At 37.9% G+C, this 26,892-nt stretch overlaps 1 protein-coding gene across 4 annotated transcripts in view; it reads right to left on the bottom strand.

Moving 5' to 3' along the window:
- The window catches only part of MCTP2 (multiple C2 and transmembrane domain containing 2), a 187,308-nt gene that overhangs the window by 19,744 nt on the left and 140,672 nt on the right, over positions 1 to 26,892 (bottom strand). For 3 of the 4 annotated variants that reach the window (XM_077762357.1, XM_077762359.1, XM_077762360.1), the window contains 2 exons: positions 15,203 to 15,325; positions 11,762 to 11,803 (listed from right to left, as the gene is read on the bottom strand). In XM_077762357.1, the coding sequence (XP_077618483.1) occupies positions 11,762 to 11,803; positions 15,203 to 15,325 (165 nt within the window). The remainder of the gene's footprint in view (positions 1 to 11,761; positions 11,804 to 15,202; positions 15,326 to 26,892) is intronic. The other variant, XM_077762358.1, reaches the window with a different exon arrangement.

Below are 26,892 nucleotides of genomic sequence, written 5' to 3'. Positions count from 1 at the left end.
ATGGAGAAAATCATTATCAATTTTAATTTTTTAAATATTTTTAATGTTTTCAAAAATTTATTTCTGAGAGAGAGAGACAGCGTGAGCAGGGGAAGGTCAGAGAGAGAGGGAGATAACAGAATCTGAAGCAGGCTCAGGGCTCTGAGGCCTGGGGCTCAAACTCACAAACTGTGAGATCATGACCTGAGTCCAAGTCAGATACTTAACCGACTGAGCCACCCAGGTGTCCCAAATTTTAAATATTGAGATCTACCTATATTTCAGCCCAAATATTTTCAAAGGCACTGTATATTATATCTATTCATATGAACATTCTCTATCAAACATCTTTTCAAGATAAAACTTCAAGTAAATTGTCTCCATAATTATTCTCAATATTTAACAAAATTTATGCTGAAAAAAAAGCCTTCTCAATTTCCTTCCATTCTTGGGTAACATATATACTTAATCTATCAAATATCAAAAGACTTTTCTCCCCCACAAACTGAAATATATCAAAGGGAAACTTCAAAACTTAAACAAGGAATCGCACATAGCATTTGACCTCATAGTTTACTTAGTGCTGAATATTCCTTCTTCTTGCAAAAAAAAAAAAATGCACCGTCTTTTTTGCCAGCTGTTTAAAAAATTCACTTCCACTCATTATAAGCTTTCAAAGATGAAGTCACTTAGCATTTAATCATGGAAGACTTTGATTAAAATTTCCAACTGATTATGACCCAAATTCAACAAAAAATTATAGAGATCTCTTTTTTCTCAACAGTTTGATAGCTCTGGGAAATGTTCACGTTGACTAAGACCTCTTCAAAGGTTCAAGGATTCCTAAAATCAGACTGATGACCAGCAGCAAAAACATAGCACATGTTGCCACACCGACGTCCATTTTTTATGTTTGACATATCTTTGTCATGAATATATGTGTATATGTATATATATATAATGTTTATTATATATATAATGTCTATTATATATAATGTTTACTATATATAATGTTTACTATATATAATGTTTATTATATATAATGTTTATTATATATATATGTTTATATATATATAATGTTTCTTGGGGTACCTGAGTGGCTCAGTCAGTTAAGTGTCTGACTTCAGATCAGACTCATGGCTCATGAGTTTGAGCCCCGCATCAGGGTTGGTGCTGACAGCTCAGAGCCTGGAGCCTGCTTCAAATTCTGGGTCTGCCTCTCTCACTCTGCCCCTTCCTCACTCATGCTCTGTCTGTCTCTCTCTCTCTCTCAAGAATAAATAAATACTAATTTTTTAAAAAAATATTTATAAATGTGGACACTATAGCTTCTAATTCAATTGATGGAGCATTATCATTTATTTGTACACAATCATGGAAAATCAGGAATCACAGATTCCCTCATTTTGTAAGAATATCTTATTAGCCATGATGCTGTCCATCATCAAAGTTTGCGTTCATAGCATCATTACCAAATTAAATAACCCCCAATGCTCAATGTTCCAACTAAATTTACAATGGCATCCCTGATGCCAGAGAATTTATCATTTGTAAAACTAACTAACAAAAGCTCTATTTTGGTTCCATATATTGGATACCAAAAATGAAAACAATTTTAGAATGAACTTATTTGATATTCTCTTTGAGTCATTTGCTGTCATCCAGAAAAGACTGCCATTATTTGACTCAGCACAAGGTTTTTTATAGGTTGATGTTACTGAAGTCAACATATGAACAGCTAGCTTGCCATTTTTCATATGTGTACAATGAAACCTTGGGATGGAAACTCAATAAATGCATAACAGTCATTTGATCTAAAAGAAAAGTCATACTCCACTGGGAGACAGAGAAACACAATTTTTCAGAGGCCTAAATGCACATTTCCAGAAATGGTTTTCTTTAACTACTGTTGAAGCCTCTTAAGCAGATTTGTAACTTAAGTTTACTTATCTGTAAACTCATGATATGATCATGGCCCCAGAGGATAGACAAGAAACGTAAACACACATCTATTTAGTTAGCACACCAACAATTATGTTGACAAAGAGGAGATCATTACTTGACTATTTCCAAAACGTAGACTCTGAATTTATTACTTACTCATTAAAAAAGCTTTACTTAACAGTAGGGGAGAAAAAAAAAGTAAGTGCAGATTTACTCATTGAAATGAGTGAAAGAAAGCACTACAATAAACGTGTTCAGACGATTTTTTATTCTTTTATCCTTAGAACTGTTTCAATTCTGTATATATTTAACACACACTCACCCTGCAATCTGTCATCTTTCCCACTAAACACTAACGGGTAGTCTGGAGACCTTATGCAGCTCACGGATTTGGCAATCACCATGCCGAAGCAGGCCGGTATGCCAGGTGGCTGATTTGAGTGGAAAGTTCAGATGCTTCTCTCTCCACCACCGATTGAGATGAGAAGGGGTGAACTCGTCTGAGAGCACGTTATGTTCTCAGTGACCATCCAAAAGCTCTCCCTTAAAGCTAGGTTTTAGGGGGTCAGGCCCTGAAAAGTGTCAGGAAAATAGGTGGGTTATGCCTGGGTGTCTGTTGGATTTTACCCGGTGTCAGTAAAGTCTCTGGTCACTGCACATGCCAACGGGGTAAGATGGTCAGTGGAAAGTTTCTGGGCCAAACAAGGACCTATGGCAGAAGACTGAGTCTAGTCCAGAACTTAACTCCAGAGCAAGTGTGTCTCGAAGCTCCTTAAGTGCCTAGTGGACAGGACATTCCACACGGGAGGCATTCAGCTCACATGTGTTCTTTTGATATTCGCTTCTATGATGCCTGTGGCTTTCTGTTCTCTTTCCTTACTGTAGGATATATAATTTGGAGACACCTTGTTCAGTTACATATTTCTACCTATTCTTCCTCTCCAGCATAATTTTTCTCCGTACGCATGCGAAGTGTATGGTAAATGATGCCTTCTGAAAATATTGCAAAGACATTTCTTTCCATTCTTGCAGTTAAGAGCGGGGGTCTTAAACAGGGACTGTTTGCACCAACCAGTGAAAAGTGAGAAGAAAAACAAGCACACCATGAAACTTACCAGCTCTGTCCAGACCTGCACATTTTGTGAATTAATAGGCTATGGTCACAATGGACTGGGTTCGACCCTGTTTTGTCATCTACTAGTGTTGCGATCATGGCAAATTCCTTACCCATTCTGAATACTGAATTTGCTATCTGGAGAAAGGGAGAGCCTAATCCTTTCCGGATTAGGTGTTTGAAGAATTAAATATTCTTATCCGAAGATATGTAAAGCACTGGGCACACTCTAGGTACTTCATAAACCTAAGTTCCTTCCCTTCAAGAATGCAAAGAGATAAAAGAATGAAAGCCCTTTGGTCTAGTCTAAAGAATACGAAGGTTAATTTAAGTTTCGAAAGCAATGATCTTCCAAGACAAGTCTACTCATGTTGCCCTGCGTTGTACGAAAGATCATCTGACACTTTTATCTGCATCATGCTGGCTTTATTTACACGTCTCAGATTGAACCACGGAATGTGGTGATAACAGTTTAGCAAACACAACATTACATCTGCTGCTGCTACCAAATTGCCTGGGAAGAGAAACAGAGACTCAGTCAGAGACAGAATGGTTACCGCATGTGCCTCTGTGTTTCCTTAACATTGGAGCCTTCTGATTTATAGAGGGAAATGTGTAATAAAAAATAGCAGTGGCCACGAGTGTCATTAAACAAATGCACAAAATAATTGTGTCTAAACACGCACTTGACTCTTAGATCCCTACATCTGAGAAAGAATGGATTTCACTTCTTACTATAAACATGAAAAAGCAGGGAGGCATAAGTCAATTCCCATGACTTAGGGTGTCCTTTATGAGAAAGCCCCCAAATAAAATACAATGGAAGAGAAGAGAGCAGGGAACTTATCAAATACAGAATTCAAATTTCAGAAGGCGCCTTCGTTTTCTTATGCATTATAAAGAAAGAGCGGTCCTCATTGTAAGAAAAGCGCCAACTCTGTAACCTAAAAATGTATATTATTATATAGAGATGAATGCAAGATTGCCATTTTTTTTTTCATTGTGAAAAAGCAGAACAAAACAAACACCTAAGTCTTTGGCTAAGTTCTGTAAGCAGCAGAATTCAGGACAAATCATGTGCTTTCTTTAAAAGCAAAACCAAAAATAAATCAGGAGGCAAAGTCATCCCTCTTCAGGCCTTGTAGTCTCCCCCACGTCTCCAATGACAACAGCCCTGTAGGTACAATAAACTAGCTTTGAGCCTCTGGGAGAGAATTCACACCATCAAAATGAATTTACAACTCAGAATTAATTATATAATCAGTATGTTACGTTAAATCTCTCTCACATGTTCTGATGTTGGGGGGAAAAATCCTCATTTCTCTATTAATTACCTAAGCCAAACCAGGGAGCTAGTCCTGAAAATTGACTGTGTCAGAAAAAAATCCCTCTGACATGTTTAAAAACTGACTAGTATTTGTCACAGGATGGGAAGCATTCCCAAAAGTGATCAACGCAAAACTCCGACTCAAGATCTTTCCAATCATTTCAGCCATCGAGCAAAGATACAAAAATATAACTTTGGATTTTCTATGGGAGTATTCTTGGTCTGTCTCATCCTATGGAATATTAAAAGCCTATAATGTGAAAGCTTGAAGAATTATGAACACCAGAAATAGACTGAGTGGCATTTAGCATGAAAAAAAAAACCCCAACTTCAGCATCTGTCATAACAAAGAATAAGAAGCCATATTTCTGATACATGAGATTAAAACTCATTCTTTGGGAAACCTGGCTTACTGCACTGGGAACTGTCTCTAGAACTTCTTCCCATGAGATGTGGGGTGTGTGTGCACGCATGTGCACAAATGCGTGTCAACATGCGTACGTACACAGTCAACTCTATGGTGTATGCTATTTGAATGGGGAGAAATTTCTGCACTTTTCCAGGGGAGAACTTCCTTCTCAAGTATACTTTTGTTTAGAGAAATGAATATAAAACAGACTGGATTTTACATCACTGTCATTTCTATGTGGGTTTAAACTGCTCTATCTGTTCATTACACAAGGCGCTTCCACACTGACTGGAATTTACCAACATGTTCCTTTGGCTTGTGAAAAGAACCTCATCTGCTATTGCATGGAAGGGCTGAAAAAGGAAAAGGATGAACAACATCAAGAGGAAGATGATAAAACACAAATGGAAAGTTGGAAACAGTCTAAAATAATGATTTGGAATTTGGAGCTCAGGAAGATTGATTTCATGAAGTTTCTCCGAGCTAACTGATGATGCTACAAATGCTACCCCAAGACAAACAGGGTTAGTGGTTTTCTAGAAGTGCTGGAAGCATTGTCTGTAACTACTGTAGGTAAACACACAATGTGTGGCAGTTGTTGATTTTGCTATGTGGGTCCCCTCATTTTCTCTGAGGCAGAAGAATGGAATGGGCAGAGGATTGAACACTAAGGGAGCTGAGCAACACAACAAGTATTCTTTATGACCCTAAGGCTCAGCTTCAACCTCATCTGCTTTAGCTTTACTGATTCTCCCACATACTTCCTCTTCACTGCCCAACATAGTGGACCAATGTTAATGAAAGTAGCCATCACGCTATACTCTGGTTATTTACTTAGAGCGCCATGTTTATAGTTGCAATCTTTGTACCCATAGGGGCTCCACACGGGAGAAAACACTCCATAAATGTAAAACAATGCAGAAAAATGAACCAATAAATTAATGACTGGTTTCCTTCATGACAATGTGGCATGGTCAAAAATAAATCTAATTTAGGTCTAAAGAACTGGATTTGTGTTACTATCTTATCTGGTTAACATTTCTCTTAATTTGTAGATGGGGGAATTAATACCAAATTTAATGGTTTGAGTACTGAATGAGCTCAAGTATATAAAAACAGTCTGCAAGTTGTAAACACTCTATTAATATTATCTTTTTAAGTTTATTTGTTAATTTTGAGAGAGAGACAGCACATGAGTGTGCACAAACAGGGGAGGGGCAGGGAGAAAGGGAGAGACAGAATCCCAAGCACGCCCCAGGGTGTCAGCACATAGCCAGACACAGGGCTCGATCTCATGAACCATAAGATCATAACCTGAGCTGAAATTAAGAGTTGGATGATTAACTGAGCCACCCAGGTGCCCCTATTAATATTTTTATAAATATAATTATTTAGCTAATAGTTACTCAAAATAATCTTGTTTTATATTTTTACTTTGGTGTCATTTATAACTTACTTTATGTTATTACTTTTCCTTTGAGGAAAAGAGAGGTATATTCACCTTCCTATCAATTATCTTGTAAACTCACTGGATAGTCCGGATTTAGGGCAAACCACAGAAACAGAGGGGGTTTCATTAGGAAAGACAAGAGGAACAGCTAAATCCTCAGAAAAACAATGACTTGTGGATGAGTGAGATGCACAATGTGCTGTAATTAGCATGATGTGATTTTAGGCAATGAGAAATTAAATCTCTAGGGGCGCCTGGGTGTCTCAGTCGGTTAAGCGTCCGACTTCAGCTCAGGTCATGATCAAACAGTTCGTGAGTTCAAGCCCAGTTCCATGCTGATAGCTTAGAGCCTGTAGCCTGCTTCAGATTCTGTATCTCCCTCTCTCTCTCTGTCCCTCCCCTATTCATACTGTTTTTCTCTGTGTCAGTAATAAATAAACATTAAAAAATTTTTAAGAATTAAATATCTAGACACAGTACTCTGTAAAACCAGTCTCTGACTTTATTCTGTTAGAGGACATAAGGTAATAGAAGGACAAACCTAACTCCGTCTGATTTATAGTCTATCTTATTCCACAATATTGGGAAGAACATACCAAGTATAATCCTTACGGTAGAAATCACAAGGAAAATACACCAGCACTAGGAATATCCCTGAGCCTGATAGTAGTGCGATGAGGAATGCTTCAAAAGGTCAGATTAAGACATTTCTGGATGACTTCAAAAGGTAATGAAGAATGTGGGTTTGATTTTTGAAAGAAAAATTTGAGCAAGTCAGTGGATCAGGGAAAAGACTGCGGGGAAATAGGGAAGCCAGTCCTTTTTCATTCAAAACATGCATAAACTGATCATTAAGAATTGGCTGGAATCCATTTTAATATTAAAGTCTTGAAAGTAAGATGGTCTGGTAGAAATGGTAGCAATTAAATCACTTCATCACTAAAAATCACATTAAATCAAATTAAAAGGAGTTAAATTAGAGCAACCATTTACTTTATTTCCCTGAAAATCATCCTTAAACAGGTCCTCTGCAATGTGCGCTGTATATAAATCGCATATGCCCTAAAAGTGGATGTACGTGTGTGTGTTAAACTACTGCTAACCTTTCGAAGATACTGTGTGACTTTGGATTTTCTTAACAATGCCATACTTTATCATTCCAAAGTACCACTGCTTTGTCACTAGGATAAAAAAATCACTAATCATACTAATTTGCTGTGTTGGGAGCNAAAAAAAAAAAAAAAATTATATCTATATATCTATATATATCTATATATCTTCCTCCAATCCCAACGGTCTCCCTTTTGGGAAGTACTATCTATAGCTGGGATGCCATAGATCAGTTTTTTTCTCCCTAGAATAAGAAAACATAAGGAATGAGGCATAATGACCTAGCCCACTCATCCAAAGGACTGTGCAAGTTCAAATACAGCAAGAACTCCTTCGAAATACATATGCCATGTGCTTCTCTCCCTAAGAAGGTTCTGCCTGGATGAGTGGCCTAATCAGTTCGGAGAATGGAAACCGTGTTAAACACTGAAACTGATGGTTTAAAATGGACTTAAATTTTAACGACGATATCCTAATTTGTGAAAAGAGGATAGAGATATAATATTCATTTGCATCCTTTCAATGTACAATAGTCCACAAGTGATCCACAAAAATGGATTAGGTGTTTATTTTTTAAAATCTTCTAATTTAATTAAGATTTTTTTAGAGAGAGAGGGAGAGAGAAAGAGAGCATGAGCAGGGGAGAGGGGCAGAGGGAGACAGACTCCCAAGCCGGCTCAATGCTCAGTGTGGAGCCCAACATGGGGCTCAATTCCATGACCCTGGGATCATGACCTGAGCCGAAACCAAGAGTCGGATACTCAAAAGACTGACCACCCAGGTGCCCCGTAGATGTTTTTCTTTATTTTTTTTTGAACAAATTTTTTAATGTTCATTTATTTTTGAGAGAGAGAGAGAGAGAACAAGCAGGGGAGGGGCAGAGAGAGAGGGAGACAGAATCTGAAGCGGGCTCCAGGCTCTGAGCTGTCAGCACAGGACCCAATGTGGGACTCGAACTCATGAACTATGAGATCACGACCTGAGTTGAAGTCGGACACCTAATCGAGTGAGCCACCCAGGTGCCCCTTGATGTTTATTTTCTTAAAGAAAAACATCCATACCTGTTTTTCTGCCCATAACTGACACAGAATGGTGACGTCTCCCCCCGCCCCCCAAACACCGTAAGAACGATTGTTCACTCATTGATAATCCTAGAACAAATCATTTAAGTCCTATTTCTGACGGCCGAGTTAAAAGCACGCCAACTCACAGTGCAGAAATCACAGTGCAGTTTCTTTATCANGTACAGGCAGAAAGGGTCTCTGAGCCAGAAAGAAGCAAACCCAGAGAGTGGGAAGGAATGTATAATTTCCCTGCTATCACCTTATAATCATTTACATTACTGTCATTCTGTCTTTATATGTTTAGGGCTTTTTTTTTTTTTTTTTTTACATGCCCTTATGATTTCTTCTTGCTGATATTAATAGTAAATGCTGAAATAGCCTATGTAGGCATTTGTTGGGCTGGCAAAAAGAAAGAAACTCTAATGCAAGTATTTATACCTTCTGCAATGAAAACAAGATATTATTGCTTTGTGTGACCTTTCCTAAGTATGGGATACAGCATTTTACACAATAGTTTCTTGGTTCGTGCTTCAATTACTGACCTTTACTGTGCAGAAAATTAATGCAATTTTCATTGTAATCCATCCTTACAAATAAGGTCCACATAGAAGAATTCCACATGTGGACTCTCATAGAAATCAGAAATGTCACCTGATTGCCGTTGGCTGAACTTAGCCATTATCTGTTTGTTCAGGAGTCCCCAGCAAACTATACTTGTAACAAGCAATTTCTCGCGTGGGGCCATCAGGAATCAGAGAGGAAGATTTCCTCTCTTCAAAGGTTTAGCCTGTACTTTTAGTTTCCTAAAAGCCAAAAACCTAGTTACCTGAAGGTTCTATGGTATTTCTGAAAGTCTATGTACACACACACACAAAGGGAGGCAGAGTTGTTCAGGCTCACTTGGCTTCTAATACCAGAGGTCCCCACCATGGACTTCTGACAATGAGAAGGAATAAGAGGCTACAGTGATGTCATTTTACAACAATCCCCCTTCCAGACCATAAAAGTATGACAGACCCCAGACCACGTCCTGGCCTGTGCATCAGAGACAGGCAGAAGACGGGAATGTGTCCATCTCCTGAGGAAACTCGGCCGAGAGGCCCTGATGTGCTTTCATCTTCCACAGTCCCTTGTGATGGTATTTGGTGGGAAGGGGCGCTGGCAATTAAGGAGTGTCACTTTCAAGATGGATAGTTTGGATAGAAAGGAGTTTCCTCTGTTCTTCTGGTTTGGAAGGAAACGGCTGTGTGTTTATAATTTGTAAACAGCCCATCGCTCACTGGGTGTGTTACTGTTCCCAGAAGCCTGGTCTGTCACGTCTAACATGCAACAGGAGCCAAGAGGGCTCTGTGGGTAAGCCCTTCGAAACAGCACACTGTGGAGGGCAATAGCCCAGCGCCTGTGTGTGCAGGCCTCTGAGGGGCACATCTCAGCTGTGGAGGCTGCTGTATGCACAGAAATGATGGACTGTACTATATATGTGGATGACGTGGGCTCCAGAAGTTTTAAAGTTGAAAATCCCTCTATACTTTACAAATCTTGTAGAAAAGTGTGAGTGGAAAGGTACTGATAAGGACTGCAAAGTTTGCCAGTCTGCCTAACAGGTTGTGTTAGGCAGAAAGAGGCATATGGAGAAGTCAAAACTTCATTTTGGATTTATTCCTCTGGATGATTTCACAGACATATAAAATTGAGGAAGACAACATGCACGGCCGTGCTGTGGCTCTTCAAGGTCCTATGAAAATATTACAATCAACGTATCCTGAGACCAGAATCGCCCTGAAGGAAATGGGAAATGCTCCGATGCCAATGCCCTCTGTGTGGATGGGGTTTGGCCCATCTGCCGTGGGGAGGGCTGTGCTTGGATAAATGCAAGAGCTCCAAAGCTCGTCCGTGTAGATGCAATGGTTCTGACCCAGTTGTCCTTGTCTCGAAAGGCCTGAGACACAGCCAAACTGGTTTTCCCTCCAGACTCCTGGACCCCCCCCCACAATCTTTAGGGCACCTCAGTAGAAGGTTGCATTGTGACAACCACCGGTCTGGACTCCACGGATGGAAGAGGCTGCCTGCTGGTTTACTGAAGCCCACTTTCTCATCCCTTGCCTTCTTGCTGGATGCTCTCCTTTATCAGCTGGGCCACAGACACATGGTCACAATTATCTCTAAGGGGCAGAGGACTCACTCTTCCATGGAAGGCTCATTTTAACCGACAGAGCCAGACAGAAGGAAATCCTCCCCATTTCTGAGCCTTGGTGAATCAAATTTAGAATTCTGCTTGTAAAGGTTCAGAAGAATTTCATTAGCACTTGTGTTTATTTTGGTGAAACATCCCATCACCATATATGTTCACTTGGCTACAACTTTTTCGTGCTCAAGGAGTCACATCACTCAGAAGCAACTCCCGTCGACTCATCAGCAAGAAAGTTGCATCTGCGTGACCTTGTTCTGTGAAGACTCGATTCCGTTGAAAAAATATTAGAGTGTATTTTATTACTTTGCTATTAATGATCATCTCAGCACAACAAATATGATGTGCTCTGTAATCCGCCCAAGTTGTTTCACATGGGCAAAACCATCTGGCTTGCCCAATTAATTTTAAGGCTGTTTGTGCCACGGAGCCAGTGTTTTCTAATTCATTGCTCTTTTCTAGGCATTTTCTACTGGATACTTCACTCTTAAGATTCCCCCTTCTGCACCCTTTACCCCTCCGGCAAGCGTCCTAGACGCTACCATCTCGAACCCCATATACCCGCAGGTTCTAGGGGGCTGCAAGTCCATTAAACTGGTAGAATCTCATTTGGCATTTCACTTTTTTTTTTTCACTATATTCCAGAAGGTTTGTCTGAAAGCGTAATGACAACAAAAGCGGCATATTTCAGAGATTCTCCCAGGAGAAGAAAAAGGACAGATGTACACAGACATATAGCTGCAAACACTGCCAGCAGCAGCTGCGAAAGTGACAGGCTCTGAAGTGGGTGACCACCCCACGGAGCTCAGACAGGAGGCTAAAGGAACAGCAATTTCACTTGATTTACTTTGGGCTTCCCAGACTACCTCGGATGTACCTTTTATACACCAGGAAGGCTCGCCTTCACTCGCGTCAAATGACCAGCCTCCCGTAGATTTGCTTCTTATAATATTTCAGGGACCCCTTATATTTTACTCCTTTTTATCCTCACTTAATAAGATCTTTAAAAAGTGATATCCTTTGTAAATTACAAATACATTACTATACCGGACACTCCATAATACCCGACCCCCCCCCAAAATAAAAGGGTTTGACTCAACTGGGTAAAACGCTACCTGCTGACAAGATTAACGTTCCCTTTCATGAGCTTTCCCGAGCTTTCCTGAGCACACCCACCTTGTCGTCGTCATACTCCTCTTCCTCCAAGTCGGTGCTCTCCTGAAAGGAGAAACCGCAATTTGTTACTATAACATCTGCTGAAATGACCAAATGCAAATGCAAATTAAACCCATACATACTTTTTGAGGTTTTCTACATAATTGAAGCACTGGTGTTTTTTTTAAATACATTATAACCTCTTAGAAAATAATGCTTTGGAAGTTCAGGGACTCTGTGGCAAGCCTATAAAACAGGATGCATCATCTACATAAAACTTAACTATAAATAAAGCTATTAGGCGAGTGCCCTTTGAAGGCATCCAGCTTTAAAAATGCATTGGCAGGCTGTACTTTCTGTAAACAGTTTGTTCTTATTCTGACAAATGAGCCAACTGCTATGTTAAGGCTGAGAACACTGTCCTCGGTTTGTGCGAGGCTCATTGTTATAATGACTGCGCTTCTCCTTTGGGGCCATTACTGAAACATTAGACAGTAGGAAATGCATTAGTCTGAATATAATCAATCTCGAGAATAAGTTACAGGTTTCTGAGCATTATTACTGTTTTCCTTGGGATTTGGGGAGGGGGACGGTGGGGGCAGGTGAGGGGACGAAACTCAGGCTCTGAGGGGGACTCACAGGCACCTGGCTTTAGTCTGGGGGGTGCTAAAGCACCAGGTGCGGGGAATAGGCTTGTTCAGACTGGCTTAGCGATCTTGGCTTGGGGTGTCTGGATGGCTCAGTTGGTTGAGTCCAAGTCTTGATTTTGGCTCAGGTCATGATCTCGTGGTTCTTGACTTTGAGCCTCACATTGGGCTCTGCACGGACGGTGTGGAGCTTGCTTGGGATTCTCTTTCGTCCCTCTCTCTCTCTGCCCCTGCTCTCTCTCTCTCTCTCTCTGTCTCTCTCTCTCCCCACCCCTCTCAAAATAAATGAACTTAAAAAAAATCTTGGCTATTTAGGAGATACGTTTCAATCATAAAACGGCAATATTTAAAAGCCAACACATGTTAGGACACAACCAATGGGTTCAGTAGCTCAGACAAAATGCTGGAGATTAGAAACCCAGGGTTTCTCAAAACCCAGGTTTTGAGCTTGAACGTTTACCTTTCTGCTTAACCACCTTGCAAAGGCACACCGTTTAGATGCCATTGTTCCAGTAGTAAACAAATTGTCAATATCACCTTCTTAAAGAAAAGAGTAACTCTGAAGTATCCAAAGAGTACTCTGCTCTCCTCCATAAAACCGCAGGGCAGTTACCAGGCAATTTCTCCAGGGCTGGTGCTGTATTACCCCCAGAACTCCCATGAGCTTCAGCGAGTGGTGTGTGACACCCCACTGATGCCGAAGAACTCACCTATTCACCGATGGCGGCACACATTTCATGAAAGCAAGTGGGTAAAAACACATGCAATAAAAAACATATTGTGGGAGGAAAAGCATTGTAATGAGGAGTTAGAAGTCTTCAGCTTGGGACAAAGTCTTCAGCTTAAGATACTGTTCCAGCACTTTCTGCTTGTGACCTTGAACAAATCACTTGGCCACCCTGGGGCTTAGTTTCATCAAGCATAAAATAAAAAATAAGTAATTCGTGCCTTCTTTGTAGTTATGTTATCAAGATTAAAGTAAGTAACAAATTTGAGATGCCTGGGTGGTTCAGTTCATTAACTCTCCAACTCTTGATTTCAGCTTGGGTCATGATCTCAGGGTTCGTGAGATCGAGCCCCACATCGGGCTCCATGCTGATAGCACAGAACATGCTTGGGATTCTCTCTCTCCCTGTCTCTGTCTTCCCCTTCTCTACTCAAACACATGTGCTCTCTCTTTCTCTCTCAAAATAAATAAGCTTAAAAAATAGGTAACTAATTTGAAAATGTTTTGTAAATTAAAAAGATTTTATATATACACACATTTATATGTACATGAACTTCCATATGCTAATATATCCATATGTACAGGTATAGACATCAGCCTACAAATGCATACATGTTTGAACACACACACACACACACACACATGCTATAAACACACACATCATATATGTAGCTGGAAAATAAAATATGATCAGAAATTATAAAAATGTTAGTTGCCAGCACTTTTTACTAAAGATGTTTTTCTGAAAATTCCCTTCATCTGTATCTCTGTGAAACTTAGTCCTTAAGCAATCCTGTACTTTAAAGCTGTTTATTTATTAGTTCATTCTAGCATCTTTAGGCCCCTCATTATTGATATATGCCTGTGGCTATGGCATTAAACAATCAAATATCAAACAGAATAGAATTTTGAATTTGCTTGATGATTTTGCTCCCTGCTCACTCATTTTCTCTACTTCTTTTCTAACCGAAATGACAGCAAAACGTCCCTTTAATATCCATTATTTAGAGATTTTAAAAAAAATAGCATTGTAAGGAAAACTGGGTGAAGATAGTCAGCTTTTGAGTCTTGAAAAACCCAATGTGAAGATATTTTATTATTATGTCTCAGGATCTTAGATTTCTGCTTATTTTTTAATGTTTATTTATTTTTGAGAGAGAGAAAAAGAGAGACAGAGTGCAAGAAGGGGAGGGGCAGAGAGAGAGGGAGACACGGAAACTGAAGCTCCAGGCTCTTAGTTGTCAGCAGAAAGCCTGATGCAGGGCTTGAACTCATGGACTGTGAGATCATGACCTGAGCCTGAGTCGGATCCTTAACTGCCTGAGCCACTCAGGCATCCCTCTTAGATCTCTGCTTTAAAAAAAATCAGTTCTTGAATCTGGAAATCTGAGATAATACCATAAAGCAAGTCTATAAATGTAAGTTCCTGCTAACCCAGAGCAGGAAAAGAATCTCTGGGCTGGGGAAACTGAGTCAGAGAGTAAGTATGACAAGTTGATGCTGGGGTAGGTCTTTGAGAAGAGGCCTGCTGGTGCTTCCTTCAACACCATGGGAAGCTTGAGATTTATAAGACTGGGGGCACCCCAAAAATAGAGGTGCCCAGGGCCCCCACCTTCTGATTTCCCTGGCAGTTGGCAAAGCTCTGAAGGCTTTAACCAGAGGCAAAACCCGCAAAGCACGCTTGGGTGGAAAGGCCGGAGTTAGCCTCCCAAATGCTTTCTGTGCCTTGTATGGGCTCGAGGAGATGCCAAAGGCATTTTTTCAGTGGATGAGATGGTTATTCACAGTAACCTTGCAATTAACCAGGTGGGTGCACATTGAAATATGCTGCCTGCATGGTAACGATGACCGATCACCGGAGGGCTCCCCTCAAGCTAAGAATGGAGATCGAGACTCAGGAACACAACCTAGAAGGAACGCTCCAGGGTTACACCCAATAAAAGTCCTCCATGATAACATAAATGTGTGTGCAAAGTTGCTCCTCCCCTCGCAGACCAAGAGGACTCGGGCCATGATTCAGTGGTGGTTCGTTGTGGTTCCCATGGTTTCCCCTAGTCAAATGTCACCATCACTGGGATGTCTGCTCACCTGGCCATCCTGGATGCTGTTGATCTTCCCTTTTGTGAGAAAGATGAAGTTGTAGATGAAGAGTAGTAATAAGGCCAGGGGGACCATGTACAGCTCAAAATTCCAGACAGTGATCAAAAACACCTGATGAGAGCACAAGACAAAATTGCTGCTTGAAAAATCAGTCTGGGAGTCATTTTAACACCCTTCTCCTTGACTTAACAGACGTTAAATCCAGGATGCTGTCTATGGCAGCTTATATGGAATGGTTACAGACAGATTAACAACCGCCCCCCCCCCCCACAGACACACAGATACACACAGATACACACAGACACACACACAGACACACACACACACACACACACACACACTTCACACAATTTTAGAACCGGAAGTAAAATGAGGAAGATACAGAAATGAGTTGGCCAGTCTCACTCTGAAATGGACAGTACAGTAGCCCTGTACCTGGAAATCCCATTACTCTATCAACCATATTCAATTTTTTGCTCCTAGATTTACCAGAATTTAGTAAAGCAGTATGGAAAACTCCAAGGACTCAGAGAGGCAGATTTTGCCAACAATAAGGTTTACTTGAACTGTAAAGTGTGGTGATGACTTTTTAAATTGGCTGCCAATGGGGGCATCTGCGGGGCTCAGTCAGTTAAGCATCCGACTTCAGCTCAGGTCATGATCTCATGCTTCGTGAGTTCAAGCCTTGCATCAGGCTCTGTGCTAACAGCCAGCTCAGAGCCTGGAGCCTGTTTCAGATTCTGTATCTTCCACTCTCTCTGACCCTCCTCGGCTCACACTATCTCTCTGTCTCAGAAATAAATTAAAAAAAAACATTAAAAAAATAAATTGGCTGCCAATGTTTAAAATTCCAAATATTTCAGATAGAAACCTCAGAGAGCCAAAATCTCTTTAAAGAATCTTAAAATTTTATAATTTTGAGGCTGGCTGGTCACAAGGAAATCATGAGCTAGAACTGCTCATATCAAACCAGGTATGTGCTTTACCTGCCCAATTACTGTCAGCCTCGGAATTTGGGACCCTTTCCTATAGAAAGACAAGCAAGAGCTTGGGTTTGAGCCAAAGTATCCATGTGACAATGGCCACTGGAGACATGAATACAAGTAAGACATGGCCCTACGTCCAAGGAACAAGCGAATTAGGACAAACATGAAAAAAAAAAAACCATGATAATTAAAACATGAGGCAGGAGTGAAGTTGTGGGAAAATTATTTCAGACTTGAGCCTCACTTTCTTTTCCGTTTCACAGGTAGTTCAGAAGATAAAATAAGGTAATTTGTGGTTATCAACTGTTAGCTTGTGTTTGAAGAAGTTACTCTTGTAACAGGTCAACTTAGCAGAGGCAAATTATTGCATCTTAAATATTAAATCTTCCTCACCCAAAGCAATATTGTTTCAGCAATTACTGAAAAAATTTTCTGCCATGCTAGAGATTTATTTTTGTAGATATTATACATTTCCTGCTTATATTTTGTTTGCTATTCTGAATTTAATCGTTCATTCCATTATACATTTCAAGCAGATAATTATTTGCTTATAAAAGCTAATAATTTGTACCTATTGATTTTTAAATTAGTAACATGACTGAATTTTGTACTATTTCAAGTAGCTTTTCATTTCACTTGGGGGGGGGTGGTTCTAAGAATATAGTTTACAATCCACAAATGACCTGCTTTGTTTCCTCTTGTCTAATATCTACAACTTTCTGATATGCATTAGAAATTTACCTTTATTACTACTAACTAAACAATTTTAAATAAAACTGTTGAAAGGGCTATCATTGTCTAACTCCTGAATTTAATGAAAATGCTTCTATTTTTCTATCATTAAGCATGATGTTGACTTTTAGTCTGAGCTATGTAAATCATTTCACGTTAGGCACATAATCAACCATTTTTAAACTAGAAAGTTGACACACATGCCCATAATAACCCATTTTTAAACTAGAAAGATAATATCTAGGCATTCATTTTATTATTCTTAATATTTAAAAATATATTTTATGAATCCTCTATGAAAACATCTGAAAAAGGAAAATCTTTTGAAAATAAGAATACTTATATCAATTTTGACAAGGATTTATTTCTTATTTTTAAAATCAGGAATGGAAGAGGGTGGGTTATTAACTAATTATTCTTTTACTATCTTTTGAAATAAGGAAGTTTTTTTTTTCCTTTTCATTTTAGAACCTCAACATGGTGAATTATATTTATAATTTCCTAATATTGAAGTAAACTTGTATTTCTGGAAGAAACCTCCTCCTTACTGGATTGTAATACTCTTTTAATATACTCTTGTGCTTGCTAACACTTGAAGATGTGTTTGCACAGATACCCATGTGTTACATGTGTTAACTATTTAACCTGTTTATATTATTTTTAGGTTCTAGCATCACCATTATTTTGGTACACTCCATTCTTTATCTTTGCCTAGGATAATTTTTTCATGTCATATTACTAAATAGTCCAAGAATGAAAAAAATACACAGACTAATTTAACTAATGCCCATGTACCCACACCTAATAAGCCTTGTCAATGTGCTTTTATTTCCATTATGTATTATTCTTCCTTTTTTTTTTTTAAGTAAAACACGTAAGATAATTGTTTCCCATTGTTGATCATCACCTGCTGCCTCAACCTGCTCTTCCCATTCCCAGAAGCTAATCAAAAATGGATGTGAATCCTTGCCATCTAAGGACATTGAAGGTTTATAATAGAAATAACATAACATCAAAATGTACCTATCATTCTAAAAATTTTTTTATTTAATATATTTCTTAGATTTGTTGATGGTGTAGGTATAAATCAACTACGTTCATTTTAACTAATACATGGTACCCCATTCAAATAAGGTTCTGGAATTTACCCATTATACTCTCTTATCATTGAAAACTTAGGTAGAAACAGCAGTTGTATTATTTAATGTGGTCAAACATATTCATCTTCAATCTTAGATTTTGTACCTTTAATGTTCAAAGTTCTACTTAAGGACTCATATTCCACTCTGAGATGATAAAGTTAGTTCATCATGTTTTCTCCCAAAAGACAATTGTCTGTGGGTTCCTTATTTTGCCTCCAGTGTTTTTTGGCTTATAGATGGAAACAAGCTTCCAATCTGAACTTTTCCCTTTGAGCCAACTTTTACAACCAGATTGTGGTACCAATCCCTATTTTTGTACTGTTTTTATCGCCATTTCTGCTATGTACCAAGTCCCACATGAGAGTGTTTACTTATGTGCACAATAATCCTGCCCATTGGTACATATTTCTATTTTACCAAGACCACATCTTTAACTCTAGTTTAGTAACCAGATGACATATAAGTAAGCAAATCTCTATTACTTCACTTTCAAATTTATCTTGGATAATTCTTCGTACTTGACCCTCCCACATGTATTTTTTTAATTTTTATTTATTTATTTTTTTACAAATAGTTTATTGTCAAGTTGGTTTCCACCCAGTGCTCATCCCCACAAGTGCCCTCCTCCATGCCCATCTCCCCCTTCCCCCCCACACCCATCAGTCCTCAGTTTGTTCTCATCATTCAAGAGTCTCTCATGGTTTGCCTCTCTCCCTCTCCCCCACCATTTCTCCCCTTCTTCTCCCCCATGGTCCTCCATTAATTTCCTCCTAATCCTCCTATACGTGCAAATATATGATATTTGTCCTTCTCTGCCTGACTTATTTCGCTCAGCATAACACCCTCAAGGTCCATCCATGTTGCTATATATGGCCAGATTTCATTCTTTCTCATTGCCACCACACGTATTTTAGAATCAACGTGTAACATTCCATAAAATTCTTGGGCAAAGTTTCATTGGGATAGCTGTGAGTGTATGTATCGATTTGGAGAGAAGTGATATCCTGACACTGGCTTTCTGAATCATGATGATTATTTATTTCTCCATATATTCATGACTTTTATATAATATCTCAAAATATTTTATTACTTTCATCTTACTGACTTTGCATATGTTTTATTATTTTTCTAAGTAACTTAACAGTTTTGATACTATTACAAATAGGGGCCTTTTAAACTTATATACTTTATTGGTTACTTTTGGGCACAGGCGTACTGATTTTTCTATGTTGTTCACATCATTTCTGACCCCTCTTATTAGTGATAGGACATTTCTTTTCTTTTCAAAGTTTTTTAATTTATTTTGAGAGAGACAGAGACAGAGCAAGGAGGGAAGGTGTAGAAAGAGAGGGAGAGTGAATCCGGAACAGGCTCAGCACTGCCAGCACAGAACCGGATGTGGGACTCAAATCCACAAAGACATGAGATCATAACCCGATCTGAAAAAAAGAGTCAGATGCTTAAGTGACTGAGCCAACCATCTAGGTGACCCAGGAGATTTCAAATGTATCCTTTTGGAGATCTGATGTGGAAAATCATATAAAGCGTAAATTATGACTTTCTTTCACCTTCCAATCTATGTGTTACTTACATATTCTTGTAGTGCTAAATCTCTATACTTTGAAAAAATAAGGAAGTATAGAATTTTTTAAATACTTTTTGAATCAATGCACATCATGATGTTATTAATTTTCTCCAGTCTATTAATCTGGTGTGCTTTATCAGCTTTATTTCCTATTTTATAATTTATATTTTCCTATTAAGTTTCTTTTTAAAGGTTTCTTTCTTTTACTTTTATGTCTTGCTTTGCTATAATAGAAACGACATAAAGAAAAGTAGAGAAAAATAGGACACTGATTACTAGGGAAAGCCACATATTTTCCTAATTGTTATCGATTTCCCTTTCCTAGTTCTTAAAGTTCTTTTAGGATTAGGAGTTTTAACTGTAATCTAAGTCATTACTAGTTCTTAATGTCTACTGGATAAGTGGAATTTTATTGTTTTTCTTATATTGCTAAGTATAACTTTAAGTGAAAAGCGGCTGATAAGAAACCGTTGGGAAAAATTAGAAAAGGGCATATTTGTAGTTTATTTTCTTCATCATAAAGCTATTTGTAAAATGTCTTTAACAAAATTACTTGCACATCAACTACTATTACAGGGATGTTGTGCTAGATAAACACCTCATTTGCTATAAGATTTGCCTCTATCAAGTATAGTTAAGTAATACCAGAAAGTATTTTACAACAAAAATTGAGCCACATTTAAATATCACATTCAGAGGGCTCAAAACTCTTTCAGAGTGAGACACTCATGCCTTTAGAAATATTTTTAAGGGGAACCTGGCTGGCTCAGTCAGTAGGGCATGCAACTCTTGATCTCAGAGTCGTGAGTTCAAGCCCCACATTGAGTGTAGAGCTTGCTTTAAAAAAAGAAAAGAAACATTTTAAAACTCAATGCAAATTTCTTACAGCTGTAATGAAGAGTTAATTTCCTTTCAGCAAAATATTACTACTACTACTACTTATACCCTGAAAACAAGTTTTCAAGAAAGATAATTGGTAGACCCTGGTAGTTGGTAGGTAGATAGGAGACTTTGATGCAAAGTTCTTTGCAGGGGAATTGAAAGCTTGGCAGAAGAAATCAGATTTGTAATGTTTTTTTTTTTTTTTTNTTTACCTCAAGAACAGCTGCACTCACAGTGGTGGTACCAGTTGATTAGAACACAAAAGAAAGATTTGCCCTCTTTCTGAGTGGAGGAAACATGGAAAGAAGCTGGGGACAATCAGGGCCACCAGAGTACATAGAGGTGCAGTGAAAGGAGAGAGCAAGCAAATAAAAACCCTAAATTCTGTATGTGAACTCTGCTATGAGTGTCTGCCATGGATGTGGGGCAGACTCAAAGCAGCCTTAATGATCAGAACTCCCACCCACAGGAGATGTGACAGAATTGGCAGCTAGAGCTTCATGAAGTTAAATGCCTTCTTAAAAAATAAAATCAACCTTATTTGGGGGCACCTGGGTGGCTGAGTCAGTTAAGCATTGACTCTTGATTTCGGCTCAGGTCCTAGTCTCACGGTTCGTGAGTTCAAGCCCCACTGACGGTATAGACTCTACTTGAAATTCTCTCTCTCTCCTTCTCTCTCTCTGCACTTCCCCTGCCCTCTGTCTCCCTCTTTCTCTTAAAATAAATGAATAACTTTAGCAAAAAAAAATAATCAACCCTATTTGAAAGAATGTTAGAAAATCTAAGGTCTTCACTGCATAACATTCCTAACATCTAAGATACAATTAAAAATCAGTTGACACATGAAGAGTCAGAAAAACGTAATTCAATTTCAAGGAAAAGGCAATCACCAGATACCAAGTTCAAGGTGAATCAGATGTTAAAATTATAAGATATGAACTTTAAACCCCCTATTAAAAATATGCTCAATGAGGTGAGGGAAAATAAACTCATACACTGAATGATAATTAATAAATATGAGCAGAAAACATAACAAATAATAAAAGTGAAAATTGTCAATCTAAAAAAACACAACATTTAAAATTTTCAAAAAATTCAATGGATATGCTCAGTAGCACATGGAAGAAGAAAAAGTCAGCGAACATGAAGATACATCAGAAGAAATCTTAAGAGAGAAAAAGTGTTTTGAAAATGTGAATGGACTTTCTGTAGCCCATGGGATAATTTCAGAAGTTCTAATATAGGTCTCTGGAATCTCAGACAAAGAAAGAAGTTAAAAATTACATAAAGAATTAATGACTGAGTACTCTTTAGAGAAACCCAAGCAGAATACATTTAAGAAGAGCAGGCTTAGGCATATATGTTATAATTGCACTTTTGAAAAACAAAACAGGGTCTTGAAATTAGCTAAAGAAAAATGATGAATTGCGTTCATGAGCATAAGTATTTGAATGGCTATGATATGACATTAGAAACCATGGAGACAAGGAGACAGTGCAACGATTTTAATGTGTTAAACAAAAAACAACAACAGAAACAAAAACTACCCACCTAGAATTCTATACCCAACAAAAATATCCTTCATGAATGAAGGTGAAGTAAAGATATAGATAAGAGTAAATTAAAAGATTTTTTTTGTCAGTATACATTCACATCAATAAATGCTAAAAGAGTTCTTCAGATTGAAGGAAAAAGATACCAGATGGAAACTCAAACTTCAGGAAGAAACAGAGAGCGTCAGAAATGCTGGATACATAGAACAATATGGAAGACTATTTTTTTTCTTTATTTTCTTTAGAATTCATAAAACTGTTTAAAGCTATGCTTATAGCATAAACTTGGTGGGGCTTATAATGTCCTTAGATGTAATACATATGAAAATCAAAACAGAAAGGAGGTAGGGTGAGTGGGTAAATTGACTTAAATGAATTGCAATGTTTCTATGTTTTAGCTGAAGTGCTTTGATAATAATTCTAAATTGGCTATCAAAAGTTAAGGGAGATTACACATTCACACTTGCACATCCCTAGGGCAATCACTAAAAGAATAATGTTGTGAGGAATACATAAAGGTGGATGAATTAAAATGGAACTCAAAAAGGCGCAAAAAGAGAGACAAGAGTAAAGAACATAGTAGACATAGAAAATAATAAAACAGTAACTGAAATCCAGTGGTATCAATAGTTACTTTAAATGTTAATGAAATAAATACTATAAACATAAAAAACAGAGATGAGAATAAAGTAAACAACTCTGTTGAAAAAAAATGACCATTTAAGCTAAAGGAAAAATTTGTTGGGTCGCCTAGGTGGCTCAGTCAGTTAAGCTTCTAACTTCGGCTCAGGTCATGATCTCACAGCTTGTGAGTTCGAGCCCCACATTGTCTGGACTGACAACTCAGAGCCTGGAGCCTGCTTCAGATTCTGTCCCTTCCCTGCTCACAGTGTGTCTCTTCACTGTCTCTCTCTCAAAAAATAAATAAACATTAAAAAAAATTTTAAAGGAAAAATTTGTTGAAAAATACAACTTAACAAAGTTAAGTAATAGATCAATTTAATTTACTATGTAAAGTGTCCTACCAAGAAAAATTCAAGCCTAAATGGTTTCACTCTTTAATTCTATCAAACAGTCAAAGAAGAAAGAACATCACATTGGAGGGAACATATCACATCTAATTTTATAAAGCCAGTATCACCCTGATACCAAAATTTACAAAGTTATTACAATAAAATCAATTATAGAAAATATCCAACATGAAAAAAATACAAACATTAGAAAAATAATACCAAATCAAATCAAGAAATATATAAAAAATATATTTTTTTATATACGGTGGTATGACCAAGTAGAATATGTTCTAAGAACGCAGGATTAGCTTCACGTCAAAAATCAACCAATGTAGTTCACCATATTGACAGAATAAAGGTTAAGCTTTCTTATTTTAATAGATGTGGAAATAGAATCTGACAAAAAATTCAACACTCTTAACAAATAATGAAAAGAAGAAATTTCTTCAATCTGAAAGGACACTTACTAAATTTTTAGAGTTCCCATATTTGATCATACTCGGCAGTGGTTTGTTAAAAGTAAGTCATGATTTGAAAAGCTGATGTTAACAAATCAATGCATGCTAAGAAGGAAACTACTTAGGCACACAACCACGTAAATTAATCTCAAACAACACTGAGTGAAAGAAATCTTATTATACAAAAGAGCACAAACTATATGATTTTACTTAGATGACATCCTAGGACAAGAAAAAACTGTGTGATTTCCTTCTAAAATTAGAGACAAGGTAAAGATGTCTGCTTTCACTAACTCTATTCAGTATTAGACCCAATGTTCTAGCCACTACAATAAAGTAAAAGAAATGAAATAAAAGGCATGAGTTTAAAAAAGGAGAAAGGTAAAACTGTCTTTTTCTATAGATGACATGATTTTCTTTGCATAGAAAATCTTAAGAATCTACAAAGCAAATCCTAGAAATAATTAAATCTACCAAATCATAAAGTTATTTAAAAAAGTAAATCCCATTTATATATTTAAAAAAAAACCTTGAAAATGACTGTTAAAATTTCCATTTTGATAGCATCAAAACCCATAAAAATATATGCCTGGATGGCTCAGACAGTTGAGCGTCAACTTCAGGTCCGATCATGATCTCACAGTTCATGGGTTTGAGCCCTGCATCAGGTTCTGTGCTGACAGCTCAGAGCCTGGAGCCTGCTTTAGATTATGTATCTCTCTCTCTCTCTCTCTCTCTCTTTCTCTCTCAAAGATAAATAAGCACTTAAAAATTAAAAAAAAAAAAACAGAAAAAAAACAAGTGATGGGATCATTAAAGCAATTTTAACAAATAAAGCTTATGCCATGTAATTTTACAACTTATAATAAATATATAGTAATGACAGTGTGGTGCTGGCCAAAAAAATAAATAAATAAATAAGTGTAGACATCAATGGAACAGAAAATAGTTCCAGAAAGAGATCCACATACATGCAGTTAATTAAGAAAGTTGCCAAGGTAACTCTATGGAAGAAAGAAGTCTTTTCGACAAATGACATCGGGAAAAAAGTCACTAACCCTTACCACCTACCATATATAAGAAATAACTCTAAATGGATTATAATATTTAAATATAAATAGTCAAACTTTAAAGCTCCTAAAAAAACATGTGAGGAAAAACCTTTGCCATCTTGGGTGACAAAGATGTTCTTCGAGTACAGGAAGTGCAAAGAATAATGTAAACAAGAGAAAAAATTGGGGCGCCTGGGTGGCTCGGCCAGTTAAATGTCTGACTTGGGCTCAGGTCATGATCTCGCAGCTCGTGAGATGGAGCTTCCCTTCGGGCTCTGTGCTGACAGTTCAGAGTCTGGAACTTGCTTCGGATTCTGTGTCTCCCTCTCTTGTTCTGCCCCTCCCCTGCTCGCACTCTGTCTCTCTCAAAAATAGACATAAAAAAAAAAAAACCTAAAGGAAAAAAAAGAACTTTGTATAAAAAAAAGAAAAACTGGACTTTCTTGAAAGTAATCGCCATTTGCTCTTTGAAAGACACAGTAAGGCATGGAAAAACAAGTCACAAAAAGGGGAATGGTATTACCAATACATATACTGAAAGAGAACTTATATCCGGAATATATATGAAGAATTCTTTCAACTTAATCAGAAGATAATCCAATAAAAATGAGCAAAAGATTTGACCAGGAGCTGCACACACACAGAAATGTATGTGAGTACCTAAAAGCACATAAAAAGATATCCAACAGGATTATCCATCAAGTAAATGCAAATAAAGATCCCTGTGAGAAAACAGCCATACGCATATATTAGAAAGGCTACAAGTGAAAACACTGACCAGAATGTTAACTTGGGGCCCTGGGGTGGCTCAGTCAGTTAAGTTTTTGACTTCAGATCAGGTCATGATCTCGTGGTTTGTGAATTTGAGCCCCACGTTGGGCTGTGTGCTGACAGCTCAGAGCCTGGAGCCTGCTTCGGATTCTGTCTCCCTCTCTCTGTTGCTCCCCCACTCACACCTCTGTCTCTGTCTGTCTGTTTCTCTCTCTCAAAAAGTAAATAAACATAAAAAAAAAAATTAAAGAAAGAGAGCACTGACAGAATAGGGAATAATTCTATGTCTCAAACACGCCTGGAACAGATATAAAAATGATACAACTGATTTGGAAAACCACCCGGAAGTTTCTCAAACACTTGAGCACACACCTATTATAATTCTACTCCTAAACGTAGACATTTAACATATAACATTTAACGTATGTCCCACAAAGGCTTGTTCACAAATGTTCAGAGCACAGCAGCTTTATTCCAAGCAACAACAAAACTGTCAATGGCCCAAATGTCCGCCAACAAGTAAATGTGATATATCCATCCCATAGAACACTACTCAGAATTAACACACCTACAAAATGTCAGAACCGGTATGTGATGCTCTGCTTCTCTGAGCCCAAGAAAGCTTGGTACTCTATCATGTGGGCTTCCTCCCTACATTCCATGATGGGGACGCTAAGGAGACCCTGTCTTACCTTCCCCCAAAAAGCAACCTTAAGAAAGTGCCTTCAACCTTTGGCTACAAATATCATTTTGCTTTTTGCTCCCCAAATTGGTTTTTATAAAAAGAGATTAAAAATATATACATGCCAAATCTCAGGTGAGAAAAAAAATGATGCATTAAGCAACTTTGTGTTTTTCTAGGGATAATGTTAAAGATAGAAGTATGTTAGAGGGAGCCTGTGATGCCACTGTCAGCTGGGATTGAAGAACTTAATCACAGACACTGCCACAGACACTTGAATAACTCTCCCAGGTATTATTTGACCTAATGACATGAGAAGGATGTTATTTTACATCACAAAAAGTTTTGAAGAACACATCGGGCTTGTGTTTTCTCAGGTTTCATTATGAAGTGACCTATACATAATTAAGCAATCAAAGAATCCGCTGACCATTAAATATCTTTATCCCAAACTCCAAACTTACTAGACACTGAGTTAAAATCATACTGAGAAGCAATAGCCCAAGAAGCATAAAGGAAGGGCAAGTTGATTTCTTTTGGTTAAGGGACTACTGTTTCAAAGTTCAACATCTTTCAATACTCAAGGGAGTTGGAAGGTGTTTTATCTGCAAAATACTGAAGAGGGGATTAGCTTCCAGTGAAAATCACTGGAGTGGTCCTTACCTTATGACTAAAACAATTAAAAAAATAAAAAATACATATACACATCATTCCCACTTTTATTTTCACTATTGTGAAACTGGGTTCATTTGTTAAAATAAAAATTCAATCTAGACCTGTAAAAACAGTGTCTATGAAATAATCATACAGCCTTTATGAATA

Source organism: Crocuta crocuta, unplaced genomic scaffold, assembly GCF_008692635.1.
Source record: "Crocuta crocuta isolate KB4526 unplaced genomic scaffold, BGI_CrCroc_1.0 scaffold93, whole genome shotgun sequence".
NCBI lineage: Eukaryota > Metazoa > Chordata > Mammalia > Carnivora > Hyaenidae > Crocuta > Crocuta crocuta.
The sequence above is the reverse complement of the archived record's forward strand: the minus strand, read 5'-3'. Positions and strand labels throughout refer to the sequence as shown.